The sequence below is a fragment of the Schistocerca nitens genome, chromosome 2 (genome assembly GCF_023898315.1).
Source record: "Schistocerca nitens isolate TAMUIC-IGC-003100 chromosome 2, iqSchNite1.1, whole genome shotgun sequence".
Lineage (NCBI taxonomy): Eukaryota > Metazoa > Arthropoda > Insecta > Orthoptera > Acrididae > Schistocerca > Schistocerca nitens.
The window spans coordinates 640,408,246-640,435,068 of record NC_064615.1 but is presented as its reverse complement, the minus strand read 5'-3'; the positions used below and the strand labels follow the sequence as shown (position 1 = coordinate 640,435,068).

At 35.7% G+C, this 26,823-nt stretch overlaps 1 protein-coding gene across 1 annotated transcript in view; it reads right to left on the bottom strand.

Moving 5' to 3' along the window:
• LOC126236752 (UPF0047 protein YjbQ) overlaps nt 1-26,823 on the bottom strand; it is a 71,763-nt gene that overhangs the window by 35,004 nt on the left and 9,936 nt on the right. The window contains exon 3 of the mRNA XM_049946290.1: nt 1,358-1,397. Within this exon, the coding sequence (XP_049802247.1) occupies nt 1,358-1,397 (40 nt within the window). The remainder of the gene's footprint in view (nt 1-1,357; nt 1,398-26,823) is intronic.

The following is a 26,823-nucleotide window of genomic DNA, read 5'->3' as shown; positions in this document are numbered from 1 at the left end:
AAATGTAGATTTCCTAATACAATGCTATGGCTGATATACTTTGGATACGTCAAAGAAGATACCAACTTTCAGTACTCCACATCATTTAAAGTAAAATGTTTATATTGTGCACAATTAGTGTATGAAAAGCAGTATTGGTAAAGCAAACATTTTAGAATTCAAAATAGGTCTAGAATTGACTAATGTAAAATTTGTTGGTAGTATGTGAGTACATTACTGCCTCAAAATAATCTGGGAAATGAAGTTAGGTGACTGTCCAGTAGTCACCCACACCTGTCGGAGCACCCTTCTCAGTGAGGCCCACTAATGGTATATTTTGATCTGTCTGGGAAATCAGCACAGATTAATGGTGTAATTATACATGTGGTTGCAAAAGTTACATATAATAGGATCACATCTTTTACATATCTTATTGGAAATGCCGTGAATCACCAAATAAACTTTTTTCATGTTAATGATAGGGCGTCTCATTTTTAGAAGGCTTGTGAAATATTTTGATTCCTCTGTATGGCTTTTTCATTGTACTCCACTGCTGCATCTCCCGAACAATTTTAACCAATTACTTCAGCATCTTTTGAACAGTAATTTTTTTAAAATATCTCTACAATGGAAAATTCTTTTATAAACCTGCATTTTCTGTAATAATAATATGAACCTACTTCCAGTTCATTACTCCTTCTGGCAATTTGTAGATGTCACTTTTTCATTTGAGACCTCTTGAATCTGTAGTGATCCGAGTATCCTTGATGACTACCTAGTGTGGCATTTAATATTTTTGTTTTAAACTGCATTTAAAAGAAGCTTATTTAAAAACATTTTAAAATCATTCTGGTCAAGGTTTTTTTAATCTCTCTCTTAAGTTTGCTTTTGTTCTATTATTAATCAGTCTCACTCTTTTCTTTGTGTTTCTTTGTAAATTGTATACACAACTTTACATAATTTGATTAACTGTGAGTTGTGATCAGACAAGCTAATAACCACAAAGTAGGCATGAGTGAGCTTAATTTGAGTTTCACATTTGTCTTTCATGGTGGCCAGCTATCTGCAATCAAACCCACAGCTTTCAGTAAGTGTACCATACAACCAATGGGTATGAACAAACCACTTTATCTGCTACATTTTTCTATTGACAAATATGTTATTTGCTAATAAGATAAGTTTTCATTAAAGTATTAAAAGCAAATGGAAAATTATATTCTAATGTAGCTGAAAAATCATTATTATATTAAATATCATATTACAAAAATTAATTACTAAATAAAACATAGAATCCAGAACCCAATGTTCTTGTGTGAAACAATGATAGTAACCCAAATGATAAGATATTTTACAGTGCTGTACACTCATTCTGACTTACCTCAGGCACAATTTTATTCAGCATCATTTCCATGTCATCCCTAGAAAAGAAAGCGGAATCGAATCACTGTGTACATAATGTCACCATTAACATTCAAAAGCACACTACAGGATTCCTGACAAAGGTACAACTTACAAAAGGGAGGACAATATTCAGTACACAATGCTGTTCAAATATACAAACAAATTATTATCATTAAGCTAACTGTATAAATGGAAAAACTTTAGCAGAATATTTACATATTGACTCCTCACAAAAACATTTTCCGAGCCATACAAATTTGTATTATATTCAGCTCCCCACAAAAGATATTTAGGTTAGGCACCAAATTTTGTATGTTAAGAATTAGTTGCTAACAAAATAAATAATTAGGTTACACATTAAACATCAAGAAATCTGTTATTAATGCTTCACAGGCACTAGAAATTAAACCAATTGTGTACAAAATTGCTGCAGTTGTTTTCAACAAGCCAAAGTTTGACTAGAACACACCTCTCATTTGTGTTTTCTGAAATTGATTATTTTGCTACATTTTATTTTTTGTACAATCGCCTATTAATTAAAGAAGGTATATGCTGGATTTTAGGGTATGTAATACTAAATAAAAGACTGTGTTCCCAATGAATTTCATAGCATCCATTAGTGATGCCTATAAATTCTGTATTTCCTTTCCTGAATTTCCACCATGTGATCTACAATCTTAATTATGCTGTATCTTATAACATCTGACATTATGAAGTATTCTTTGCAGAATACACTAGAATAGTTTAATTAGGAACAATGTGGTATATAACTTTCATGTTGCACCTTCAGCAATGTATACAAAAACTCTAGGATGTCCACATAAATACATTCTGTATTATCAGAAGTCAAACTAAGAAATCAACTATAACAAAATATTTACTGAGCAGTTTATGTTCTGATACACTGTCAGAATAACTAAAAGTAAAGATGACACACAGAAGCAACCAGTAATGCATTACATATAAGATTAAGCAACAACAACCAGCCATTTAAGAATACTGATCACGAGCTATATCATACAGATGTATTGACGTTTAAAAGCTAAGTAATATCAGAAAACCACATATTACTGAGTACAGATGAAACCACACTGCCATTACTACACACATTAAACAGTGTTGACAACAATACTTTTTAACTTTGATATGGATGTACTACAAACATACTATCAGTGCCACAAATTAAAAATACCTAATTCCAGAGTTAAAGGCACAGTATTACTAAACTGCTTATCACAATGTTACCATAGCTATATGAGAATCCTAATACAAAAATAAATAACATATGAGAAATTGCCTTTTTTTTTCCAAAATGAGGTACAGTTATAACATTGTAGTGATTACCTTACTTTGTCTTAAAGCACTTCCTTAGGTGTCTGTGTGTACTAGTATACATCAGATACAAAGCTGCTATGAAATTCATTATTTAGTATTTTAGTAGCTGGTGGGAATCACAATAATTATTTTAAAAAATTTAATTTACAATATTGAGTGTAAGAGAAGTTATCACCAACTATGTTGCTGTACTTCACTGAAATAAATGTAATTTGTGTCTCAAAAGGGAAGAGGGGAAAAAGATTTCCACACAGTAGCACCTGTAACTTCATGTTCAGAAACTATTGCACATTCAGTGGCAAACCAGTAGGCAAGAAAAACTTTCTAAATGTATCTGAATATGGAAAGCCAATGGGTAAAAAAATAATGTGTCATAGTAAACATAAAAACTATAACTCTATGTTATACACTTACAGGTGATATTTTCTCTTATTTAATAAATTTATGAATCCAGAAGTTTTTACCAGCCTAATTAATGTGCATTAATCCCAGAAATATCAAATAATTAAACACACATGTGAAAACAAGTTTCTCATTCCATATTTTAGGTCATGCCACTTTTATAAATAAAAAGGTAAACATTCATCTTTACTACAGCAGGTAGAGATTCAGTTCTTTCAGGCAATATCAGTCTTAGCATAATTCGAAGAATTCAATCCTTCCTTCAGATTAACTGCATATGCCCTGTGAACACATCTTTTTCCATAGCAAAGCACAAAACGAGAACTAAAAAAATATTTAATGAATAAAATTTTTCTAGTGCTCAGAGCCATTTGAATAAAATTTTTCACAGACTAGCTTTCAACATAAAAACTTGTATTGTTATGTTCACAGCCTGTAAGAACTTCATAAGTTGTGACAGCATAAAGAATGTTGGCGAAAACTGTCTTACAGTTCACAGTTATCACAATTATTATACCTCTATTTGGTTCTGTATGGCCAATAAGAAACACTTAATTAAACAAATAAAAATAATCAAGTTTTCTGGGACACTGCAAGACAACCTTACTTCCATAATATTTAAAATGGCAATTGTATACAAAAGTGGGCTCTGATTTAAACTTACTTCCTTGAGATTGAAAACTGCAATGTATGCAAAAGTGGGAATTGATGTACCCTTATTTCCAGCACATTTTAAATGACAATGTTTGCAAAATTAGGATTCAATTTTCATTCTGTTTTATCAGAATTCATTATGAGGTACCTGAAATTGATTAATGTGCATACTAAAAATCAGCAAACCAACTCCAATTAAAATTTTTGGTGGCAGCAAGTAAATTTCTGACATCTTTTTCCCTTTTGTTTAAATAGAGAAGACTAAATGCTGTGTTTTACTCTTTTGAATGTTTCCCTCTAAGCTTAAGATAATTCTTTACTACCTAGGCATAATGTCTTCATAAAATTTCTTTCATCTGCAGTTTATTTAAATATAGTGCTACAGAGTAAATGTAATGTAGGATATGCACAATGTATCACTTCTGACTGAATACTGCATTTTATGTCTTTTCTTACCCTAATGGCTCAATGTGCGCATGCAGTGAACTGATGCTCTAAAACTCTAATACTTTTGAAGTATTTTTTTAAAGAAGTACTGTATCACTGGCTAACAGAGATAATATCTTACTGGAATTTAATCACAATGTGTTCCTGGTGAAAAGAGACGTCAAATTCTTGTGAACAAAGATATAAGTACAAGGTGAGTTTTAAAAATTAAGACGTGTAACTATTGAGAACTGGCAAAGGAAAACATTTCATTGAAGGTATGTTCTAAATGGAATTATCCTATATCCAAAGTCAATTAACGAAGAAAAATATAAAAGAATTTTAGGCATAAAGGTATTTTACTTAACATAAATCAAAAGCTCTCTAACATTTTGTAATGTATATAGCCTGATAAATGTTTTATACAAAGTATTTGAATGGGAACTAGGAGGTTCAGTGTTTATATTTCCTATTTCCTCAGGATTTTCCTGGCTGCCAAACTTTGTCTTCAGATCATAAATCTTGCCTGGACAACACATTCTACATGAAATGTAATTATGTTATTAGTTATTAATTTTGGAATATCTGATTCCTGTCTGTGAGAGAGGTGAATGTAATCCACAGTGTAGGCCTTTAGCTATATTGTGGCATTCCACTATCTTACACTCAACATTTCTGTATAAAATAGGAAGCATTCAATGCTAATTGTACCACTACAATTATTGAAAAAAAAATTCATAGATCAAATAGTCCCTATAGTGTGAGACGCAGAAAACTTTGGCATAATTTTCTGATGCTGGAATAGTAAGTAGATTTTAAGACATTCAAGAGCACACTCGTGTCTTAACAATTCCTTACATGTAAATATGAGACATACACACTTCATAAAACACTAGTCTGAAATCCAGGAGAGGATAATGAAATTAAAGGCACTACCACACCACTTTTACAGAACTCTGTCAAAAATAACAATGAGGCGGTAATTAATATAATGTCCTTTGTAATGCACCAACAACAATACTAATTTATAGTTTATTCCCTGTCTGAGAACATTAACCAATTTTTCCTCTCTTTCTGTTGCAACAGGAATAGTGTGTGATCTCTCTAGACAAAGAAGCCTTCACTTTCCAAAACAAAATCAGTCCATTTCACAGCAGTCACTTGGAATTACAATAAAAAATTCCATATTATCTTTTTTATATCAATAGTGTACAAAGTAATGGTTACAAATTCAAAGTCTTTCACTTTTAGTGGCACAGATAACAACTGTAACAAGTGGCTGCTGAATAATTCACATAAAGAGTGTTCAATGTTCTAATGGTGTACAATCACATGGTAGATTTTAATACCAAACTGAGATAGCATGACACTGGTTTTTGTTCTAACTAATCATTCGAAAACTCACAACTTGTTAAGATTTACTCTAAAAGAGGCAACAGAATGGCTACTGTAATAAACTGCTAGTTATCCTACTTATACACAAAATATGTGCAGTTGGCATCAGCAACACAACTATATCTACTCTCTGTTAAGAATACTCTGGAACAATGCTTAAAGGTTCAAGGCCAACATTAATGAATCACATAAACATTCAACTGAAAACAATGTAAACTAAGTGCAGTAAGCTCCACTTCACTCAACTTAACGAATAAAAAAGAATGCAACTTGAATTAACAAGTACCATCTTTGAAATTTGTTAAAAGTGGTGCAAACATACATTAATGTTTACATGGGCAATTTGTGAACAATACACAAAGTTTTGAGAATAACTGATATCATGTTGTGTATTATAAGAAGTACAATTTTGCTTCCAACAGCAATTTTATAGTCTAATAAAAAAAAAATCAAATAAAAATTTCTTCTATGTTTTTCTTATAACCTTGCAAAAACAATTTTCCCACTATTACGTTCACAATCATGAGATTCAGTACTAGGTAACTCATACATAAAATAGGTAGCAGTGTAAATTTTCCGGAAATGAGTCCTCTGTCTATGTTTAAGAGAACCAGGTGAGGTGCAATAGTTCACAGCTGATCATTTAAACAAGTGACAGAAAATGCCAAGGCATAGGTGAGATCGCATTCGCACTGTCTTACAGAGTAATATGAATATCATTTTTAAATCACTACAGTTATGTTACATAAACCAACAAAACCGTACCAATGAAAATCCACTATGTACACATATGAATGCAGTGTAACAGCAGATCTGACTAATATCTACCCACTGAAGTAAACATCAGAGAGCAACTGCAAGATAAGAAGCTGAAATTTTTTCAGCATATATAAAATGAACACACACACATCTCTGCAGAAACACCTTTATAAGGAAAACTATGTTACCCAATTCTTCCAACTCCATGTGACAAAAAGTATGTTTTTTACATAGAAAATTGAGGTTGTCATACGTATCTCGAATTCAACCTTTACTTAAATCCACCCCTGAAAAAGCCATTAACATAGTGACTAATATGCGTACAATGTACTAGCTCTTCAGCAATGTGGATGTATAGTTTTTAAATTGCATATGTTCATCTCGTTTTGCTGTGAAAGTTTTGTTACGTAAATGGCCTTTGACTATTATATGACACACTAAGTAAGGAGATACTATCTGGATACACCTTTATACATATAGAATGTCAAGATAAGAACCGTTCCCATTAAGCGAAATATACTTGAGTTTTCAGTAATTCAACATGAAGTACATCAATAATAGGTTTAAATTCCATAAAGATACATTGAGTTTTAAATAACTTCTGGACTAGCTCTTATTTATTGGCCAGTGTAAGCTGATGCAAATAACACATTTTCAACTGTGAATACTGCCATTCTGCCCTCCACTGAAAGAAAACTGACATTACAATTAAGAGCAGCAAGCAACATCACAACCATCTCCCACGAGATAAATGGTCAAATTGACGAGAAAATGAGACCAGTGGCTATTGCTGTTAGCTTTGGAGAGCAAAATGTTCTCTAGGAGCATATGAAATGAAGCTTCAGTGAAGGGCTATTCACATAACTTAATTGGGTTCAACTAGTTTGTTTCAGATGATGAGGTATTGCAAGGGCTGGAGTCAGATGTAACTTGTGAAAGAATTAAGATATGCATAGTTCCTTGAAGCTTTGTATAAAAATAAATAAAACTGATATGTACGGAAACACACAATAGCACAGAGATGTCATTGTGCACACACACACAGTGTGTGTGTGTGTGTGTGTGTCAGAGAGAGAGAGAGAGAGAGAGAGAGAGAGAGAGAGAGAGAGAGAGAGAGAGATAGATAGATAGATTTGGGAGGGGTCAGCATGTTTTAATGACTGTTATGTGTTTGAAGCTTTAGACATCAAATCAGACAAAAGTAAGCGGTTATCTTTCCCAATTTTTGTTTATTTTTTATGTCCTAGAATTTCTGTTGGTGTAATAAACTTGTGGAATGGAACTACATAGGCAGAAAACAATTATGCTCATTAAGGTAATACATTTTGTGGAGTTAGCCACCAGATCCTACAAATTAGTTTCACTAAGAGACAGCAATGATCAGTACTGCTGTATTACAGCTGTTATTGTAAAATTGTTTTGAGAAATATGATATAATTTCTCGCATTAGAGAGTTCCTCACTATACAAAACTATTGCTTCAAGTTGCAAGTACAAATTTGTCAATTTACTAGGACAAAAAATTAAATAATTAAATATTGAAGGTGTTAATCTAATAACTTATTAGACATCCACTAAACTGCAAATTGTTTGACATTATCGCTTTTACAGGAAAGTGAAGAATGTAAAGACAGCTCTGCCTTTTCTTTTTCACGAAAAGAAGAACTGTTTGGGCAATGCATTTAAAATACAATTAAAACAAATACCAAAACTAAGGAAAATGATACAGGAATGAAGTTAATAAAATTTTGAAAATATAGTGTAACTGGACAGATAAAAAAATCTACGCACCAAGCAGCAGCAAGAGAACACACCTGTAAAGGTATTAAAGTATGCAAGCTTTTGGAGACAGTGGCTCCTCCTCCTCCTCCTGGCACAAGGGTTGAAGGGGAAGGAGGAGGAGTGAAGGGAAAGGACTGGTGAGGTTTACGAAAAGGGGTAGAATTTGCAAAGGTCACTCAGAATCTCGCATCAGGAGAGACTTACTGGACAGGATGAGTCCTGTGAGTCTCCCCTGACCCAGAGGTTTGGGTGACTTTTCTGAACTCTGCCACTTTTCCCGAACCTCACTTCCTTTTCCTTCACCCCCTTCCTCCCACTTCCACCCTTCTGCCAGAAGAAGGGGCCACCAAATCCGAAAGCTTGCAAACTTTAATACCTTTATGTGGTTGATCTGCTGACACCTCTTGGTGAGTATATTTTTTTATCTGTCCAATCACATTACATTGTTAAGAAAAATGATAGACTGACATCTACCATGATCTTCCAAAATGAATTAAGCATCTTATAAAACATTGCTGTATGGATTGTACCTGTGACATTATATCAATATGAACAATAAAAACAAAAGATCTCAATAACAGTACTGTTAACAATGTATCAGTAAATCAGCTAGAGCAAAACATATGTAACACCAACTTTAGACTCTAAATTCGTGAACGATGCTCACAACTGTCATGTCACATTTGGAGAGATACCAAAAACATTCCATTTTTTAAGAAGAATAAGGATGGAGTAAAGCTTTATGAGATGTTAGCCTTAATACTGGGAATACAGACACCAGTAAACCATTAACGGGAACCATCCGAATAAAAAAAAAAAATTAAATTAAAAAAAATTTTTAAAAAATCAGGAAGTGCCCAGCACTTGGGAGTTAGAGTAACACATTACTACAAATAAGGATGTTAAGCAGTCACAATAAATCCTTGAGATCTGCACTTCAAATTCACATGTGATGTTGGAAAATAAAGTGTAGCCTATGCCACTGCTCCTAAATCAAATGCTAAGATTGTCTTTACCAGACATTTAAGTCTGTATTCTCTTACCATGACCAGTCACCATGGTGTAACGAAAACAAAACAATTACATAAAATAACTGGCATCATTTATTCAACTGGCTCCCAACATTTAATGTAATTTTTGTCACACCAGTACAGCTAGAAACCCACTAGTGCAAGAAACGCTTGTAAAATACTCTAATTTTATCAAATGCATGCAACATGTGTGTTGAATATCTTCTGATTGATTCCGATTTATGCATGTATTCCATTACATAATGCAGTATAGTATCTTGATTACAAAATATATGGGGCTGCTTACACAACAAAGAATTCATTGTGGCCAATTAGTGTGAGAATTTTCAAGAAATGACTCTTTGTGGCTTGTTAGATGGGACTTTTTTTTTTTAACCATGAACTGTATCCTTCCTCTGGAAAGTTTCATCAATGCGAATAGGACTGTGGAAACATGCTTCTCCATTATATGATGGAACACAAAGGAGTAGTTACAATTTTCCTAGAATAATGTTTTCCTTCTCCTTGTTTTTATGATTGACAAGTTATTACACCTCATTGTTATATTCTTTCCATTCTAGGACAAATTATAATGTCACATTTAAGCTAGCAAAATAATTCACAAATTTCTGTGCATCTAAAAATGTTACATGTTGAAGTTCAATTAGAAAAACTATATAATCAGCTACTAACAAATGCTCACCATGTTTGGGCTTTCTAATGGACACTGATGACAGCATGATATTCAAGAACCAAGTAAAGATAAAAAATATATACAAATAGAATTGCACAGCTTATGGTGGGAAAAAATTACACGTTTTTGTACAGACAGACTTTTTTATGCAGCTCTCTCTCTAATTACTGAATGATACAATTAATATTATGGAATTATTGCTATCAGCTCCATTGATATGTTAAATATAACAAGCATAAAATTATTAAGCACAGCCTAATTGGTAATCTTCTCCAAATGCACTCCTTTTTTTATACAAAATCATATGAAATACTACATTCATTCCTTCAAAAGAAATTCCAGGAGATGCACTGAACTGCTTTAAGAATTTATCTAGCAGTACAAATTAGCCTACATTTACAAAGTACAGACAACAAATATCATCTACAGATGATCATACTGCCATGTACTTCTATGAGAACTGATAAACAACCAACCACAAAGCATTTTAAAGTCTATCTCTCGGCAGTAAATGCTCAGTTCTGCTATGGCCAGCAACTGAGAACCTGCAAAAACCATTCAAATTTTATTTTACAACATGGAAAAATTATTCCTGTACAGCTTGTGGTTCATACAATTGTATTCCTGTGATATCCAGTAGCAACAATTATTTTCTGCCATAAACACACATGTATTCTATGGCACATCCACTGGACAGACTAATTAATAGAACTTCCTTACAAATAATTATCTTTGCAGTGCTTCAAAGTCTACATTCCACAAGGGAAGTTATAAAGGTGAATCAGTATTTGCAGGTGTGATTGGATTCTCTGTAATTATTTGACAATTATTGTGTGCGTGCATAGTTTTATACAAACAGAAAGACAGAGAGAACTGCAGACGGAATATTATTAATTTAAACAGAGCTTAAATTATAATCACATGTTCTTTGGATGAATATCAACAGCAGTGTGCAGTGAAATCTTAATATTTAAAAAAACAATCCTCTTCTTTGTTTTCTTTTCCTAGATGTTTAGATACATAGGCTTGAAAAGAAAGTAAACTGCATAAGAATGTAACATGGGATCCTAATCTGTGATCTGTGTAGCAAAATTTATATCTACTGCTTAGTGACCCAAAATTTGGGATGTTTAAGAAAACTAATATCTTCTCAGATTAAAATGAAGTAGACAAATGTTCTATCATCATTGATTTAACAAAGGTGTCTGGTATTTTGTTTGAGCAGTATTGTTTCAGGCTCTGTTAATAAGAAAGTAAATTAATTTCCCATGTAACCACAATTCCAAAATTTTGGTATTCCACAAACCCACCAATTTTATGACAGCTAACAAACTGAAAAGCTAATGTCATGTAACTACACTTTGACAAGTAAGATTATTCTCTGGCTTTTGCTTAACAACATATTTAACTGGAGCTCTATTGTGAAAATTACAATTTCATTTAAGACAAACTTTAATTTACAGTGAAGCAACAATCTACAAAAAGAAACTGAGAAGAGTAAATTTCTTAAGGAAACCATTAACATATTAGTATGTGCACGTGTAACACATATAAAGTGTGATTATGACAAAGAGTGAAACTTTCAACTCTATGTATGTTTCAGATAAACAACAGGTAAATTACAAAGTTGAAAACTCTTGCCAGTGCATCAGTCATTATTTCCCTATAATGTAGATCTCTATTTCTTCTTCCTCAATGTGAACAGTTAAAAAGTAAGTTCCTGTCATGAAATTAGGATGGAGAATGCATCTAAATGATTCAAGCATAATGAAAAGAACTGCACTGGGAGGCAAGCAATACCATAAGACAATCAAACAACTGAGGTAAAAATGGATAGATACTTCATTGCATTCTATTAAGGTTATTTTCTGTATAACTTGTGGGAAAAAAGATATCTTGGCAATGCTACCTCACGTAACAAATAAATAATGGTTTCCATAACATGAAAAATAAAGATATTTCCGACTTCTTCAACAGTAAGTATAACAACTGCCTTGTCTCAGAGAAAAATTTCTTGGTAAAATTATTCACATAATTCTGAACTCCATTCTCCATTTTGTTACTGCACTAATTCTAACACAGCAGCATTATGTGAAAAAGTACCAAAACCATGATGCTTTACATTACACAAAAACAACATTCAATAATTCTTCTACATGACATGAATTAACAGGAGAAACCTGAAAATCTCTATAGAATTCAGTATAACCATACAGCATTTTGCTTTTTTACAACTTAAGTACTGAATGCCATGAGTAATTTACAAATTTCTAAGCAGAAGTGTTAATTACACAGTTAAATCTTTTGCCTTCAGACATACTTGTACACACAGAACCCAGCAGATACTCTCCACTGAAAATATTTTTCTTTCAGTTTCAATAAACTTAGTATTTCTGTACTTTAAATACATCCAACAATTACCTATAATAACAAATTTAGGACTAGTATATTACTAAATGAATCCATGCATTAGATTTGTCCATGCAGCACCACTATTTGAGACTGACAGGACCTCTGAAATTAAAGAATCTATCAATAATGTTATTTCCAACAGTACGTTCATCTAACACTACTTCACCTATATCTAAAGAAAATGACAAGTTTTCTAACCAGACAACACACAGCCTCTCATGGGATGATTCCTACCCTAACTCTACAGATGAAAGCTGTTGCTAAAGTGTTACTAAGCTCAGGGTTCTCAAATACTTCACTGCAAATAGAAAAAATCATTATAGATATGTATCATGCAACTCACGAAGAAGCTGTCATATCTGGAAATGAACGTGTAGATAACTTCACTGAAATCATTCTTTCCTCAAATAACGTCAGCCTGCTGGTTTAATCATAGAGAATAAAGTTTTTGATAAGATAATTATAAAAATGTTGAGAGAAATGTTAAATTCATACTTCCATTTAGCCTTAAAAACCAAGTATTGAATAGTGAATAAAAAATAAATAATAAAATATTTAACAGTGACACTGAAATCTCTCACAAAATAAGGAAATCAGAAAAATACATCTTAGAATTATATTTTCATGATGTTTATGATGCAAGAGAGACAACTGCAGATACATGTTTCCCCACAGTTAAACTAGAAGCACCTGAGTTGGAATGCAGAATTTTTTTTTCCACTATAGTGTCCCATGTGTCAGATTTTAAATGTCAAAGCTGATCTACACAGACATCAGTGGTAGCAACTCAGTTACATGAAGTTTTCTATGCACTTATTGATGCCAATAAATATACGACAAAAAAGATGCCACATTCACTATATTCCTGAAATGGAATGTTTGTTTTCCCAAAATAAGGGGAAAATGACATTATCAGGAATTGAATAGAAAAATCATTCATGTCTCCGGATCAAGGGAGATGCTACAAGACAGGATGAGCTATTATGCACCATCCTAACCTTAGCCTTTCCTAGCACTGTAGCTCCGAAGTATGTATTATTCTCACTTCCTCGATAAATTTTTTCTTCTTTCCCTTTTGTCTGTACCCCTGAAGTGAAGGAATTCCCACTTTCAGTAGGTATCAATGGTATACCTTTTTATGTACACCTATCTCTGCTTCGTTTTGGCAAGCCTTTAAAATAGGGAAGTTTGGGAATAGAAATAATCTCGCACCACTACACTCTAGCACAAATGAACACATGTAAAACAATCAGTGTGATGCAACAGGCAAAGTGAAACACTGCTGAAATAACTTTGTAGAAGCACCTCTTTAATTCAAAATCAATACAACCAATAAAATCCAATTTATTCCCTCAAATTTATTGATTTCACTTGTCTGTAACAATTTTAAACAAATTTTCCCATGGCCAGTTCATTCACGAATCTTGAACGTTAATTTAAATACCCTGTGAGAAATGGCCATTCTTATTCTGCACACGTTTTTCCACTAAATCTCTATGCTAAATCAAACAATGATGGAATGTAATACTATGAGTTGAACTTGCATGAGGGGTGTGTGTGTGTGTGTGTGTGTGTGTGTGTGTGTGTGTGTGTGTGTGTGTGTGTGTTTTTTTTCCGACAAAGGCCTTGTCGGCCGAAGGCTCACTTTCTGACAGTCTTTTTTGTTGTGCCTATATGCAACTCAAATCTCTAGGCTAAGTTATATTATATAATTTGAACTTCCGAAATCTTCTTCAGCATATTAAAAGGAAAAATTGAAAAACATACCCTAAAAATACAGAAAATATTTAGTAAGTTCTTTTTGATTTTTTTCCTTTTTTGGAAGAGTTACACATGGTTCTTTGCCCTTTCATAGAAGTGGGGAGATATGCCACAAAGGTTTGGCTATGACACCTTGCAACCCATTTCAGGTTCTTTATGTGCTTGCAGACTCTAGCTTTTCAGTGCAAGCATTTGAGACAGAGACGAAAGTTGGATGCCATCTATGTTTCAATCCAGACAGTTCTGGCTTTAAATTTTGTTACAGGATTAGCATAAGTTTGTACACATGGGTATAATGGGAGCTTGGACCAAGTGCACAAATACTAGTTGCAGAACACCTGCATTTTGATCTAAAAACGAAAGGACCCAAAAAGACACCAAATATTCTACTTCAACAACAACATAAGAATGAATTTCATCAACAGAGCCACACTGTTGTAATTTGTAGATTATATTTCAGAAACAGAAAATACAGTAGTATTAAAAGTCAGGGGAAGAACTTTCCAATGCTACATTCCAAATGTAAACATAGATAAACTTGTTAATCTTGAAGCTCAAAGGGTTACTTGTTTATTAATGCAAACCACATACACCTGTGTAACTCACCTCCATGTGGAGGTCACTAACACAAGTTTGTGTAGTGAAGCTCAACTAGGAGGTAAGCCAATCCAAGTTCTGGTGGCGGACGAAATTTTCACTTCCAGTATTTCGCCAGCAACGACAGGAGAGATGACCAGCAACCAGCGCACCAACTACCTGGATTAAATTTCAAATCTCTGCACAATGAGCACCTGTGACATGTTGACAGTGACATGTCTGTCTGGTGGAGACATCAAGATCGGAGCCTGCTTGGTACTAATCGAGAAGAATACACTATGTGCCAGCACTGGGTTTCACCCTTTCCCTTCCACCACCACCACCACCACCACCACCACCACCACCACAATACAATGAAAACACAACACTACATTATACACCTCTCCATTACACTCACCTACAATCGATAAATAAGACATCCAACACAACTCTCACATATCCAATGTGACAGGACGAGGAACACATTATTTTTGCATCTCCCAAAAATGTGCTGCATATCAAGCTCCACAACTGAAGCCATTATCAATGCTGGAATTGTCAAAATACTGCTACATCACTCCACAGCCAGTCCACATGACATCATGAGCATTTGGAACTTTAGCATTGGTTACATATTCTATAAGATTTGTTTTACACACTACGCAATTATACATTTTTATGTGTGGTCATTAGGCCTGAAAACATTTTTACTATCAACAGTATTATAGATTTATAGATGCAACAATCACATGACTGGCAAAGCAACAAATCCAGGTATAAACCCTCTCCTCCCTTTTTTCAACATATGATGTCAATATGGGGCATGAACACCCAGTCTAGTACTAGAAGCTACATGGTAAGCCACAAATCCAGCATCGCACATGTAATGCATTACTCTTTGTAGTTAACATTTAATGGCTTCTACCACATTCTTTTTCACGGGGCCAGTTTGCAGCTAAAATATCAGAGAAATCGCTACTTGAGGCACCAGAGGCAACACATGTGTCAGATTTCTAAACAGGATGTATCACAATTAGTAGTGGCTACTTAGGGCACCAGGTTTAGAGGACAGCCCAAGTGCAAGATTTATAAACAGTGCACACAATTAGTGGCAAAAACTGACACAGGAGAAACTGCACAAGAGAAAGAAAGGGGTGGGAGGGTGGGGGGTGCCAAATGGTAGTTCGCTTCTGTGGAAAAATGCTCTCAGCCTGGCCCTGCTTCTTCACTTGGCCTTAAAAGAATCTTCAGTTTCTTGACCTTCCTTCTAATGCTTTCATACCAAACTTTATCGGTCTATCTCATCTGCCAATCCCAATTATTTTACACATTTTCTGTACGTCACCCCAGCAACATTGTATCTGTTTAAATCTCTCCTGAAGCTACACATTTCCATTTTCCAGACTAATTTTTTCCTCTACCCTTCCCATACCAGTGACAATCCTACTGCCATTTCTTCAGCACCAAGTTGCATATTCTATAATTATATTCTAATATTCTTCTTACTGAACTGTTTTATAGTAACTTCATTATTGTTTGTCTACCATCTAACATTTACCTCCACATTTAACTTCATTTCTTGTATCGACATCTATGCAAGACAATTCTTCAATAAACTCCTTCATTAGATAAAATAGTATCTGTCAATTTCGTAGGCATTTACAGTGCCAACTTTCTACTTTTCAATCTTCAGTATTCATAGTATTCTTTACCCAGACTCTCTCTTTCACTGAGACACACTTACCTTTTATCACCTCAACTACCTATTCACATTAATTGAAGAACTAATGCTTCATTTTCAGCACCTAAACATACAAATCATGTTCTGCATTTCCGTTGCTCAACAGTAGCATTTATACACTTTTTACACATGAAAAAAATTCATTCCAGACTAAATGAATTAAGGCACCTGCCTAGCAACAAGTAGCATTTCCTTCTGCTCTGACAACTGTGGAGTGGTGTCGAAGCATAGTCTTTACAACATATCAAAAGTGTTTGAAATCCATGCTTATTCAAGATCACTCTCCACTGCCCAAAATTCACAGAGATTGGTCGGAGTTGGATCCAAGGTGCACAGATCTCACCCAATGCTCAATATGATTGAGATCATGTCTGTGGAATGTCCCTCAAAACTATTCAGGCAAAATTCAAAAATGATCAGATGGTGCACAGACTTGACAAGGTACAGGTGGCCAGCTACATTTTCTAGATGAACATGTAGATGGAATTTACGGTACAATATGTTTCTATTGCATTCCCCAGTAACATACAACTGCCAATGTATCAATGGCCCCCATTTGAAAATACTTCACCCACCTGCCTAAATGTTGCTCTGTTGGCAAGCAGAATGATTCCACTTCATTTGGTAACCTGCTGTCAGTATGTACCAAGGTGAGGCATATCTCATCAGTCCAGACAACATTTACTAGTACTCTGACCAGCCCCTGACAGTGTCCCTGAATCCATACTAATGTCTGTACCCTGTGATATGTGCTGAACAGAAGAGGTGTGTGGAAGCTGCTTTTACACCCATAGCGAGGTGGTGATTCTGTGCACTATGCTGGCTCAATGGCAGTTTTGCAGTGAATGAGCGAGTGATCAATAGGTGCACATGATTTGCTGCACTGTGCTCTACCAATCCAGTGTTACAATCCAAGACAGGTGGTGATTATCTCTGCCATAAACACACTGTTGCCCCCACAACAGTCCACTTTCGTGATCACAGTTCACCTAGTAATCATCATACATCGATAAGAATGTGACTTGAAAAGCTCTGTCTCCACCTCATTGCGTATTGAGTGTCCCATGGATTTGCAACCTACAATTTGAGCAGGATTAAATGTACTGATATCATACATCTTTACCACCATGCACGCGACTCTTGTGTTAAAGAGCAGCACGAAGATACTATCATATTAGTCTTTGATCACTACACACACTCATAAACAGGAGATGTTGAAATAAGCACACACCATGTTTCATTTTACCACACTGTCACTTAATAACCAAGATACCATCATATGGAGTACCTTCAGATATGCAACTGGCTTGATGAATTTGTTACTAGTAGAACCCAACATGATGTTCTAGATGAGGTATATGCAACAGACATGAAAGTAAAATTGGATGTGCAATAAGAAAGTGCAATAGGATCACCTAACATTCTCAATAAACATAAATAATTTTCCAGATAGGATCACGGCAGTGTAATACTGTTTGCTGATGTGATGTGCCGAGGCAAGTATTAATGTTGGAAATATTGGAAAGAAGTAAAACTTGGCATTAAGAATGTTAGATCTCTTTCAATGTGAATAAAAGCAAGGCAATGACCATAAACAGACAGAACCCAATGTATATTACTATATAAAGACAAGTTGTTATCTGATGTTGTCAGCAAAAATCTCGAAAAGTACTTGACCGATTTACTTCAAATTTTTACAAATATTCTAATAAATCTTCAGACACATATAGGCTAAGTATTTTTTAAATATATGTAGTATGTAAATATATATTTTTGGAATCAGAAACATAAATCTATGTTTAACATCATTACCAAAAACCCTGAAAAATTCTAGACCAATTTACTTAAAAATTTACACAATATTCTTAGAAACATTCATACGAACACAAGCTATAAACTTTTTTAAACTACAACGCATAATATTTCTGTCAAATCTGACTGTGAGAAAGAAATGCTATACAGTGCTGTGAAAATATGTGGTTATGTTTTCTTTCCCAGTGTCAGCTCTAACCATGATAGCAGGATGTTTAAACCATTACACAAATTGTTTCACCCACATATATTCTTTCTCCTTATACACAACTTTAAACAAAAACTGTGTACAAAATTATGTACTAGTTTGTTTTCTTCCTCACAGTCTGTTTTACCAGAAAACCTGAAAGTTGTATTTATGGCTTATGGGTTTATGATTATAATACTACTAAGGAATCTGAGTTGTCCGATAATTTGTGGTTCTACCCATTTGCAGACAGAAACTACGTGAAATACTGTCATTGAAGCTACTATCCTCAAAGATACAGCAGCAGGAGAGGTCTCTCATATCCTGATAACCAATTATTCCAAACAATTTACCCATTTATTTTAAGCAACTTCAAATCCCTATCACAGATTCGCTGGCTGTAAACAATAAACAAGGCTCAATATCAGTGATGGGAGCAAGAGAAAATGGGTATGGGACAGAGAGAGTGGGGATGGAGAGAGGTGGAGGGGGCAGGGGGTGAGTGATGGGGAAGGGAGATGGGAGTGTCAGATGGTGGTAATGGGACAGAGAGGGGGGGGATGGGGTGAGGTGGAGGGGGCAGGGGGGAGAGATATAGGCTGGGGGTGGGAGAGAGAGATTGAGGGGGGAGGTTGAGGGGGGAGGGGGAGAAATTGAGGGGGGCAGGGGAGAGAGAGATTGGAGGGGGGGGGGGAGAGAGAGAGAGAGAGAGAGAGAGAGAGAGAGAGAGAGAGAGAGAGAGAGAGAGAGAGATTGGGGGGGGTGAGGAGAGAGAGAGATTGGGGGGGAGATTGGGGGGGGGGGTGATGGGGGGTGTGATTGGGGGGGGGGGGAGAGATTGGGGGCAGTCTGTTCAAAAGAGGACATCTGTGGGATTAAAATTAGTTTTGAATTCACAGCATCCTGCAGACTTTATATATACAAATAATGTTTATTAACTATATAAACAAGGACAAGGCAGCTTGTTTTTATATTTTTATTTTTATTAGACATTACTGAACTACACATTCATCATCAGTGATCTTTTATTTTATTTTCATGCCCACATAAAATGTTTTCAGATGTTTATGGAGATGTTCTATTAATTTTATATCTGGTTTCCAGAATATTTTTGTAATTGTATATATGAGAATAAGCAAAAATACTGTGAAGGCATGAAAATAAAACGGAAGACCACTGACACAATGTAGATCGATGCTAACCTGGAAAAATAAAAGTATAAAAATCAAGCAGCCTTATACTCGTCTATGTACACAAATAATGTCATTTATCACACAAAGTCTGTTGCTAGCTAACATTCAATATCATGTTGCTCCACCCTATGCACTGTAACATGCTTGGATCCTCCTTTGCATGGTCACCACAACATGGTCAAGACATTGCTGGTCATAACTGTCTTACTCTTCAATATCAGCCCTACTTATATAATTCAGTGGGTGATAAGAGTTCCTGTGACAATACACAGAAGTTTCAACCTATCTCATGAGTGATTACCCAGATTTATGTCAGCAGATACTGCAGGTCATTCCAGCCTCCTGAAGGAAAGTTTTCATGACATGGGTGTTCTGTGCATGTGCATTATTTTGGAAGAATAACTGACCTTTGATGACAGGGCTTACCAGTAGATTGGAGGATCCTGTCCTGATACCACATAGCCCTCAAATTCTCTTAATGTTGAGAAGCGTCCATCATCCATACATGGCACTGCTCCAGAACATAACAAACTCATCTCCCTGCAGAGCACATGAAGCTGCATGCCCGAAATGTGCATTGGTCCTTGGCACCTTCACTCTCTTCTACAATGATTATAAGCTATCAGAGAAATACTGCCCTCATTGGTGAAGACATTCCAAAGCCATGGAGCCTGGTTCCATTCCAGGCATTTCCTTGCCCACAGTCACACACCACACTGCTGGGAACAGGTGGGTTGAACTGTTATTCGTAATGGGCACCTAGAAGCAAATTGATTGCATGGAGGCAATTATTTACTGAATGGATTGACACAGCCCTCCCACTCGGCTCCATGAAGGCAGTGCACAGTTCTGTTGCATTCTACTTGAGGTATCTGTGAGCTACAATATGTAGACAATGGTCATCAGTTGGTGGTGTAGACCTGAGGTGACCATGATGAGGCAGATCAATTCTGTGTTTTATCTCTCACCATAGCAACTATGTTGTTACATGAGGGTTGAGAAAGGGGTTTCTGATCACGAAAACACAAACAATGCAAGTCATGAGGATGGTGCAGCCCTTTTGTTGATCAGTTTACCTCATGAAGGGACTATCTAATATGATAAGGGAGTTTACAACTTGTACAGGGGCACAGAGAGTCATTTTTGTCATTCGTGTCCATACAAATGTACTAGGACAGATAATCATTAATACTGGCATGAAGTATGCTCTGCCATAACTGAAAAGTACCTTGTGGAGTATATACCACAAATAGACATAGATTCCATTCATGTGACACACAACGCTATTCATTCACCGTGGGAACAGGAATGGACAATTCTCAATACAACAGCAATCGCTTATTCAACTGCTCGTAACAGTATTTGCTGTGTAAGAATTGTTATGTGAATGAACTTAAAAAAAATGTTTAAAAATTATAAATTACTTGCGTATTCTTGCAGTTAAGTCTTCACTTTTGGAACTAAAGAAACGTCATATAGAGCAGAAGCAGCACTGTAAATATGACGAAGTGGTAACACTATCAAGTGTGAAAAATGTATTGCCATGCCCTAGAATGACTTACAGAATGTAACTGTGTTTAATATGGAACCAACAAAAAAAAAGTAAGCACTCACTGTCACTAATTAATAGACATCACACAGACCCAAAGAACACCCAAGAAAATCACAATTCCGATCACACTAACTTAATTTGCTCCCAGTAAGTACGGTACTCTATTAATACTCTGGACATACTTGTCTTCTATACACCCTACACCTTTAAAATTTTTAAAAACATTTGTTGAAGGTGGCAGATTACAATGTAGTCATCACCAACTGCTCAGCTGGTGACAGCTTATCTTTCAGCGGCACACAGTGGCTCAAAACATCATCTCCTCATGTCATCTGGACAAATTAATTTTTGTCAGATAATGGTTATGATAATCAAAACTGCTCACCAAAAACAGAAAGATAAGGAACTGTGACTTACACTGTGACTTCTTATCCTTATATGAAGAAAAACTGCTGATGTTCCAAGAAGTTGCCAATATTTCTTTGTTTAAGTAAATTGAGGAAATTTTAACAAAGAACAATCAAAACAAAATCATCTGCTATTTTACAACTGTGAGTGGTAAAAGTACATATAAAATGGAGAAAGGGTCAGTTTCACACACTTAAAAATTCTGTAAAACTTGCACTACCTGCAAACTTTACTTTGTTAGTTGGAGTAAACCATTGTCAGCAAAGCACTTTTTTGTCAGAACATGGAAATCCTGACAGTTCAAAAGGCTTTTTCTGTGTATTTTGTATTTTCTGCATATTGAAGTGAAATTCCAACAGCAGTAAAGTTTCATAGTTACATTTATTCTTACTGTCTTAGAGCAGGAATAGAAATTATTCTTAATGAAATAATCTAGCTGCAAACAGTATTATCACCTGCTTAATTGCTTTGTATATTATCTCTTTCTGCAGACGTCAGAGAATTTCTTAATGGATTTAACTTAAGTAATGCTTATACCCCACAAGCCATATTACTGTGTATGGTACTTTGGGTATCATTATTGCCTACCCTTCATTCCATCTATGTGGGAAGACTAACTGTCCACAAACACTGTGTTTATACATAAAATTGATACTGATATACCAGTGAAGTCATTTTGGCAACTACTACTGGTGACTTAAGTTACAAAGCATGTAAAACTGTACCGAGCATTTTTAATTCTGTAGAAAACAAAGTGGAACAGGCCTAGCCACAAGTTTGTGGACAATAGAGAAAATGTCTCATGTTTTCAAAATATATTTCTGCCAGCATTTTCCGGGTGGAAGTAAGTTTAGTATTTTAAAATCCACCAGACCATGCCATACAATCTGAACTTCTTAATCTGCAGTGTGGTGACATGCTAAAGAAGAAATATCATAAGGAAACACAAATTCATAAAAGCCTACTAACTGTTGAAAATTTTCTGCAAAGATCTTATGCCTGGAGATTTGTGGTAAAGAATTTTATAGGACTTTTTAATACATTAAACACACTGAACAAATGAAAAAGCCTTGGTTGTATAACACACACTGCCAAAAACCTTCAATAACAACATTTCTCAATTGTCTATTCTGAAAAAGTACAAAGATAAGTCAGGCAAAATATCTGAATAGCTCTACACCCGTTCATGTAAAGCTCTGTACAACCCTTTAATAGCATTGTAACAGGCCATATTATCCCTATGATGCCATCAGTGTACAGATACAAATGCTTAAAACAGAAGGGTAGTTTGTTCACTATGTTCAGTGATGTGTAAAACAAGTCTAGCTGAGTTCATATTGTCAACTGTTTCATGCAACGTGCAAGATACCAAACCAATAGACATGGTACCTGCAAATTCCATCAACTATAGAGTTACAGACATGATTATATTTTTGCATGCAAAAAATGTGAAACCTCTGACATTCAATATAAGATTTCTTGTAGCATGCTGCAAAGTTGTTATGAATGGTGTCAGTGTCTGTAAGTGCCGAGTGGTGGCAGAAGGACAAGCACCATGTTGCCAAAGTGTCATAATACACACTGTTGTAAGTTCATATACTTGAGACACATAGCTAACTGGGTGTGAGCATTCTTTAGTTACTACGAACCACTTTACTTATAGAAAAAGTTTCTCACGAACTTCTGACACAACGAAGGTGAAGTCTGTTTTCATTTTATTCATTATTCAGAGTTTCCTCACATGCATATATAATCTTTTTATTTTATTTTGTGTAACATAACTGTCCTCCCGCCATGTATCACAGACCTTGCCATTGGTGGGGAGGCTTGCGTGTCTCAGCAATACAGATAGCCGTGCCATAGGTACAATCACGAAGGCGGGCTATCTGCTGAGAGGCCAGACAAACACATGGCTCCTGTAGAGAGGCAGCAGCCCGTTCAGCAGTTGCAGGGACAACTGTCTGGATGATTGACTGATCTGGCCTCGTAACATCAACCAAAATGGTGCTGCTGTACTGCTACTGCAAACAGCTGAAAGTAGGGGGAAACTACAGCCATAATTTTTCCCGAGGGCATGCAGCTCTACTGTATGATTATATGATGAAGGCATCCTACTGGGTAAAATATTCCGGAAGTAAAATAGTCCCCCATTCAGATCTCCAGGTGGAGACTACTCAGCCGGAGGTCATCATTAGTAGATACAAAACTGGCGTTCGACAGATCGTGGAATGTCAGATCCCTTAATCAAGCACCTTGGTTAGAAAATTTAAAGAAAGAAATGGATAGGTTACAGTCACATTTTGTGGGAATTAGTGAAGCTCGGTGGCAGCTGGAACAGGACTCCCCATCAGGTGGATACAGGGTTACAAACACAATGTGAAATAGGGAAAATTCAGGAGTAGGCCTAGGTTTAATAATGAATGAGAAAATACAAATTCAGGTAAGCTGCTATGAATAGTGTAGTGAATGCTTTATTGTAGCTAGGATGGACACTAAGACCACACCCACCACAGTAGTAAAGTTTATATGCCAACTAGCTCCACTGATGAAGAAGAGATTTATTTAATGGAAATGGAAATGAAAATGTAATAGTAATGGGTGGCTGAATTTCAACAGTAGAAAAAGGAAGAGAAGGGAAAAAATAGTTGGTGAATATAGACTGGGTGAAAAGAATGAAAGGGAAATAACCTTCGCAAAGAGAACAGCTTAATTATCACTAACACCTATTTTATGAATCATGAAAGAAGGTTGTACACATGGAAGAGACCTGTAGACATTGGAAGGTTTCAAATTGATTATGTAATGGTAAAATTTTAAATTTTAAGACCTTTCCAGGGGCAGATGTGGACCCCTATCAAAATTTATTTACTGTAGATTAAAACTAAAGAAATTACAAAAAAAGGTATGAAATTAAGGAGATGGCACCTGGATAAGTTGAAGGAACCAGATGTTTATGGGAATTTCAGAGGGTGCAATAGGCAGTGTTTGACAAGAACAGGGGGAAAGGAATACAGTAGAAGAAGAATGGTTAGCTCTGACAGATGAAATAGTGAAGGCAACAGAAGATCAAATGGGTCAAAAGGCAAGGCCAAGCAGAAATCCTTGTATAACACAGGAGATACTGAATTTAACTGATGACAGGAGAAAATATAAAAACGCAGTAAACGAAGAAGTTGAAACGGAATACAAATGTCTAAAAAAATCTGACTGACAGGAAGTGCAAAATGGCTAAGCAGGAATAGCTCGATGACAAATGTAAGGATTTAGAAGCATATTTCACTAATAGGCCTTTGTAGAGAAGCAGATGTATGAACTTTAAGAGCCCAGATGGAAAACCAGTCCTAAGCAAAGAAGGAAAAACGGAGAAGGTGGAAGGAGTATACAGAGGGTCTATAGAAGGGAGATAAACTTTTAGGCAATATTATAGAAACAGAAAAGGACATAGATCAAGATGAGATGGGAGACAAGATACTGGGAGACAAATCTGACAGAGCACTGAAAGACCTAAGTTGAAACGAGGCCCCAAAAGTAGAGGACATTGCATCAGAACTACTGATAGCCTTGGGAGAGCCAACCATGGAAAAATCTTCCATCTGATGCGCAATATGTATGAAATGGGCGAAATACCCTGAGACATCAAGGAGAGTACAATAATTCCAATAAAAAAAACAGGTGCTAGCAGGTGTGAATATTACCGAACCTTCAGTTTAATAATCCTAGTTGCAAAATAGTAACTCAAATTCTTTAAAGAAGAAGAATGGAAAAACTGATAGGAGCCAACCTCAGGGAACATCAATTTGGATTCTGGACAAATGTAGGAACACACAAAACAACAATGACCCTACAACCTCTCTTAGGATATTGTTTAAGGAAAGGCAAACCTACATTTATAGCATTTGTAGGCTTACAGAAAACTTTTGACAAAGTTGACTGGAATACTCTCTCTCAAATTCTGAAGGTAGTAGGTGTAAAATACATGGAGTGAAAGGCTATTTACAGCTTCTACAGGAACCAGATGGCAGTTGTAAGGGGTCGAGGGGCATCAAAGGGAAATGATGTTTGAGTAGGGAGTGAGACAGGACTGTACCCTATCCCCGATGCTATTCAATTTGTACATTGAGCAAGCAGTAAAGGAAACCAAAGAAAAATTTGGAGTAGGAATTAAAGTCCAGAAAGAAGAAAAAAAAATTTTGAGCTTTGCCAGTGACATTGTAATTCTGTCAGAGACAGCAAAGACTTGGAAGAACAGTTGAATGGAATGCACAGTGTCTTGAAAGGAGGATATAAGATGAACATCAACAAAAGCAAAATGAGGATAATGGAATGTAGTCTAGTTAAATCAGGTGATGTTGAAGGAACTAGATTAGGAAATGACACGTAAAGTAGTAGACGAGTTCTGCTGTTTGGACAGCAAAATAACTATGATGGTCAAAGTAGAGAGGGTATAAAAAGGAGACTGGTAACGGCAAGAAAAGCATGTCTGAGGAAGAGAGATTTCTTGAGGTCAAATACAGATTTACATGTTCGGCTGTCCTTTTTGACAATATTTGTATGGAGTATAGCTATGAATGGAAGTGAAACATGGACAATAAACAGTTTAGACAAGAAGAGAATAGAAGCTTTCGAAATGTGGTGCTATAGAAGAATGCTGAAGATTAGATGGGTAGATCATGAAAGTAATGAGGAATTACCGAATAGAATTGGGGAGAAAAAGAAATTTGTGGCACAACCTGACTAGAAGGGATAGGTTTATTGGTCACAATCTTGAGACGTCAAGGGATCACCAATTTAGTAGCGGAGCGAAGTGTGGGGGTATAAATTATAGATGTAGACATGACTACAGTAAGCAAATTCAGAAGGATGTAGATTGCAGTATTTATTCAGAGATGAAGAGGCTTACATAAGATAGAGCAGCATGGAGAGCTGCATCAAACCAGTCTTAGGACTGAAGACCACAACAAAGGCAACAATGACATAACTGTCAAAAGCTGGCACAAATTCTGCATATAATATTCTGCACTGAACTTCCATAGTTTACTGATACACACTAGCCATGCTTCAAGTTCCTCAAACATCAAAAAAGCAAGCTATACTGTCCAGTCACTTTAATGTGAGCACCATGTATGTTCTGACATCAACATGCAATAACCACTCACAGGTGGCAGCACTAGCAGTGGAGTGTATATAAAGTTTGTCAGGGGAGAAGCTGAAAACAGTGCAGTAATTTGGAAATGTTGTGATTTATCTGGCATTCAAAGGGGCACAATAATAGGCTTTTGGGCCAAGGACGGAAGCATTTTCAAAATGGCAAAATTTGTAAACTGGCTGCATGCAGACGTGGGTAA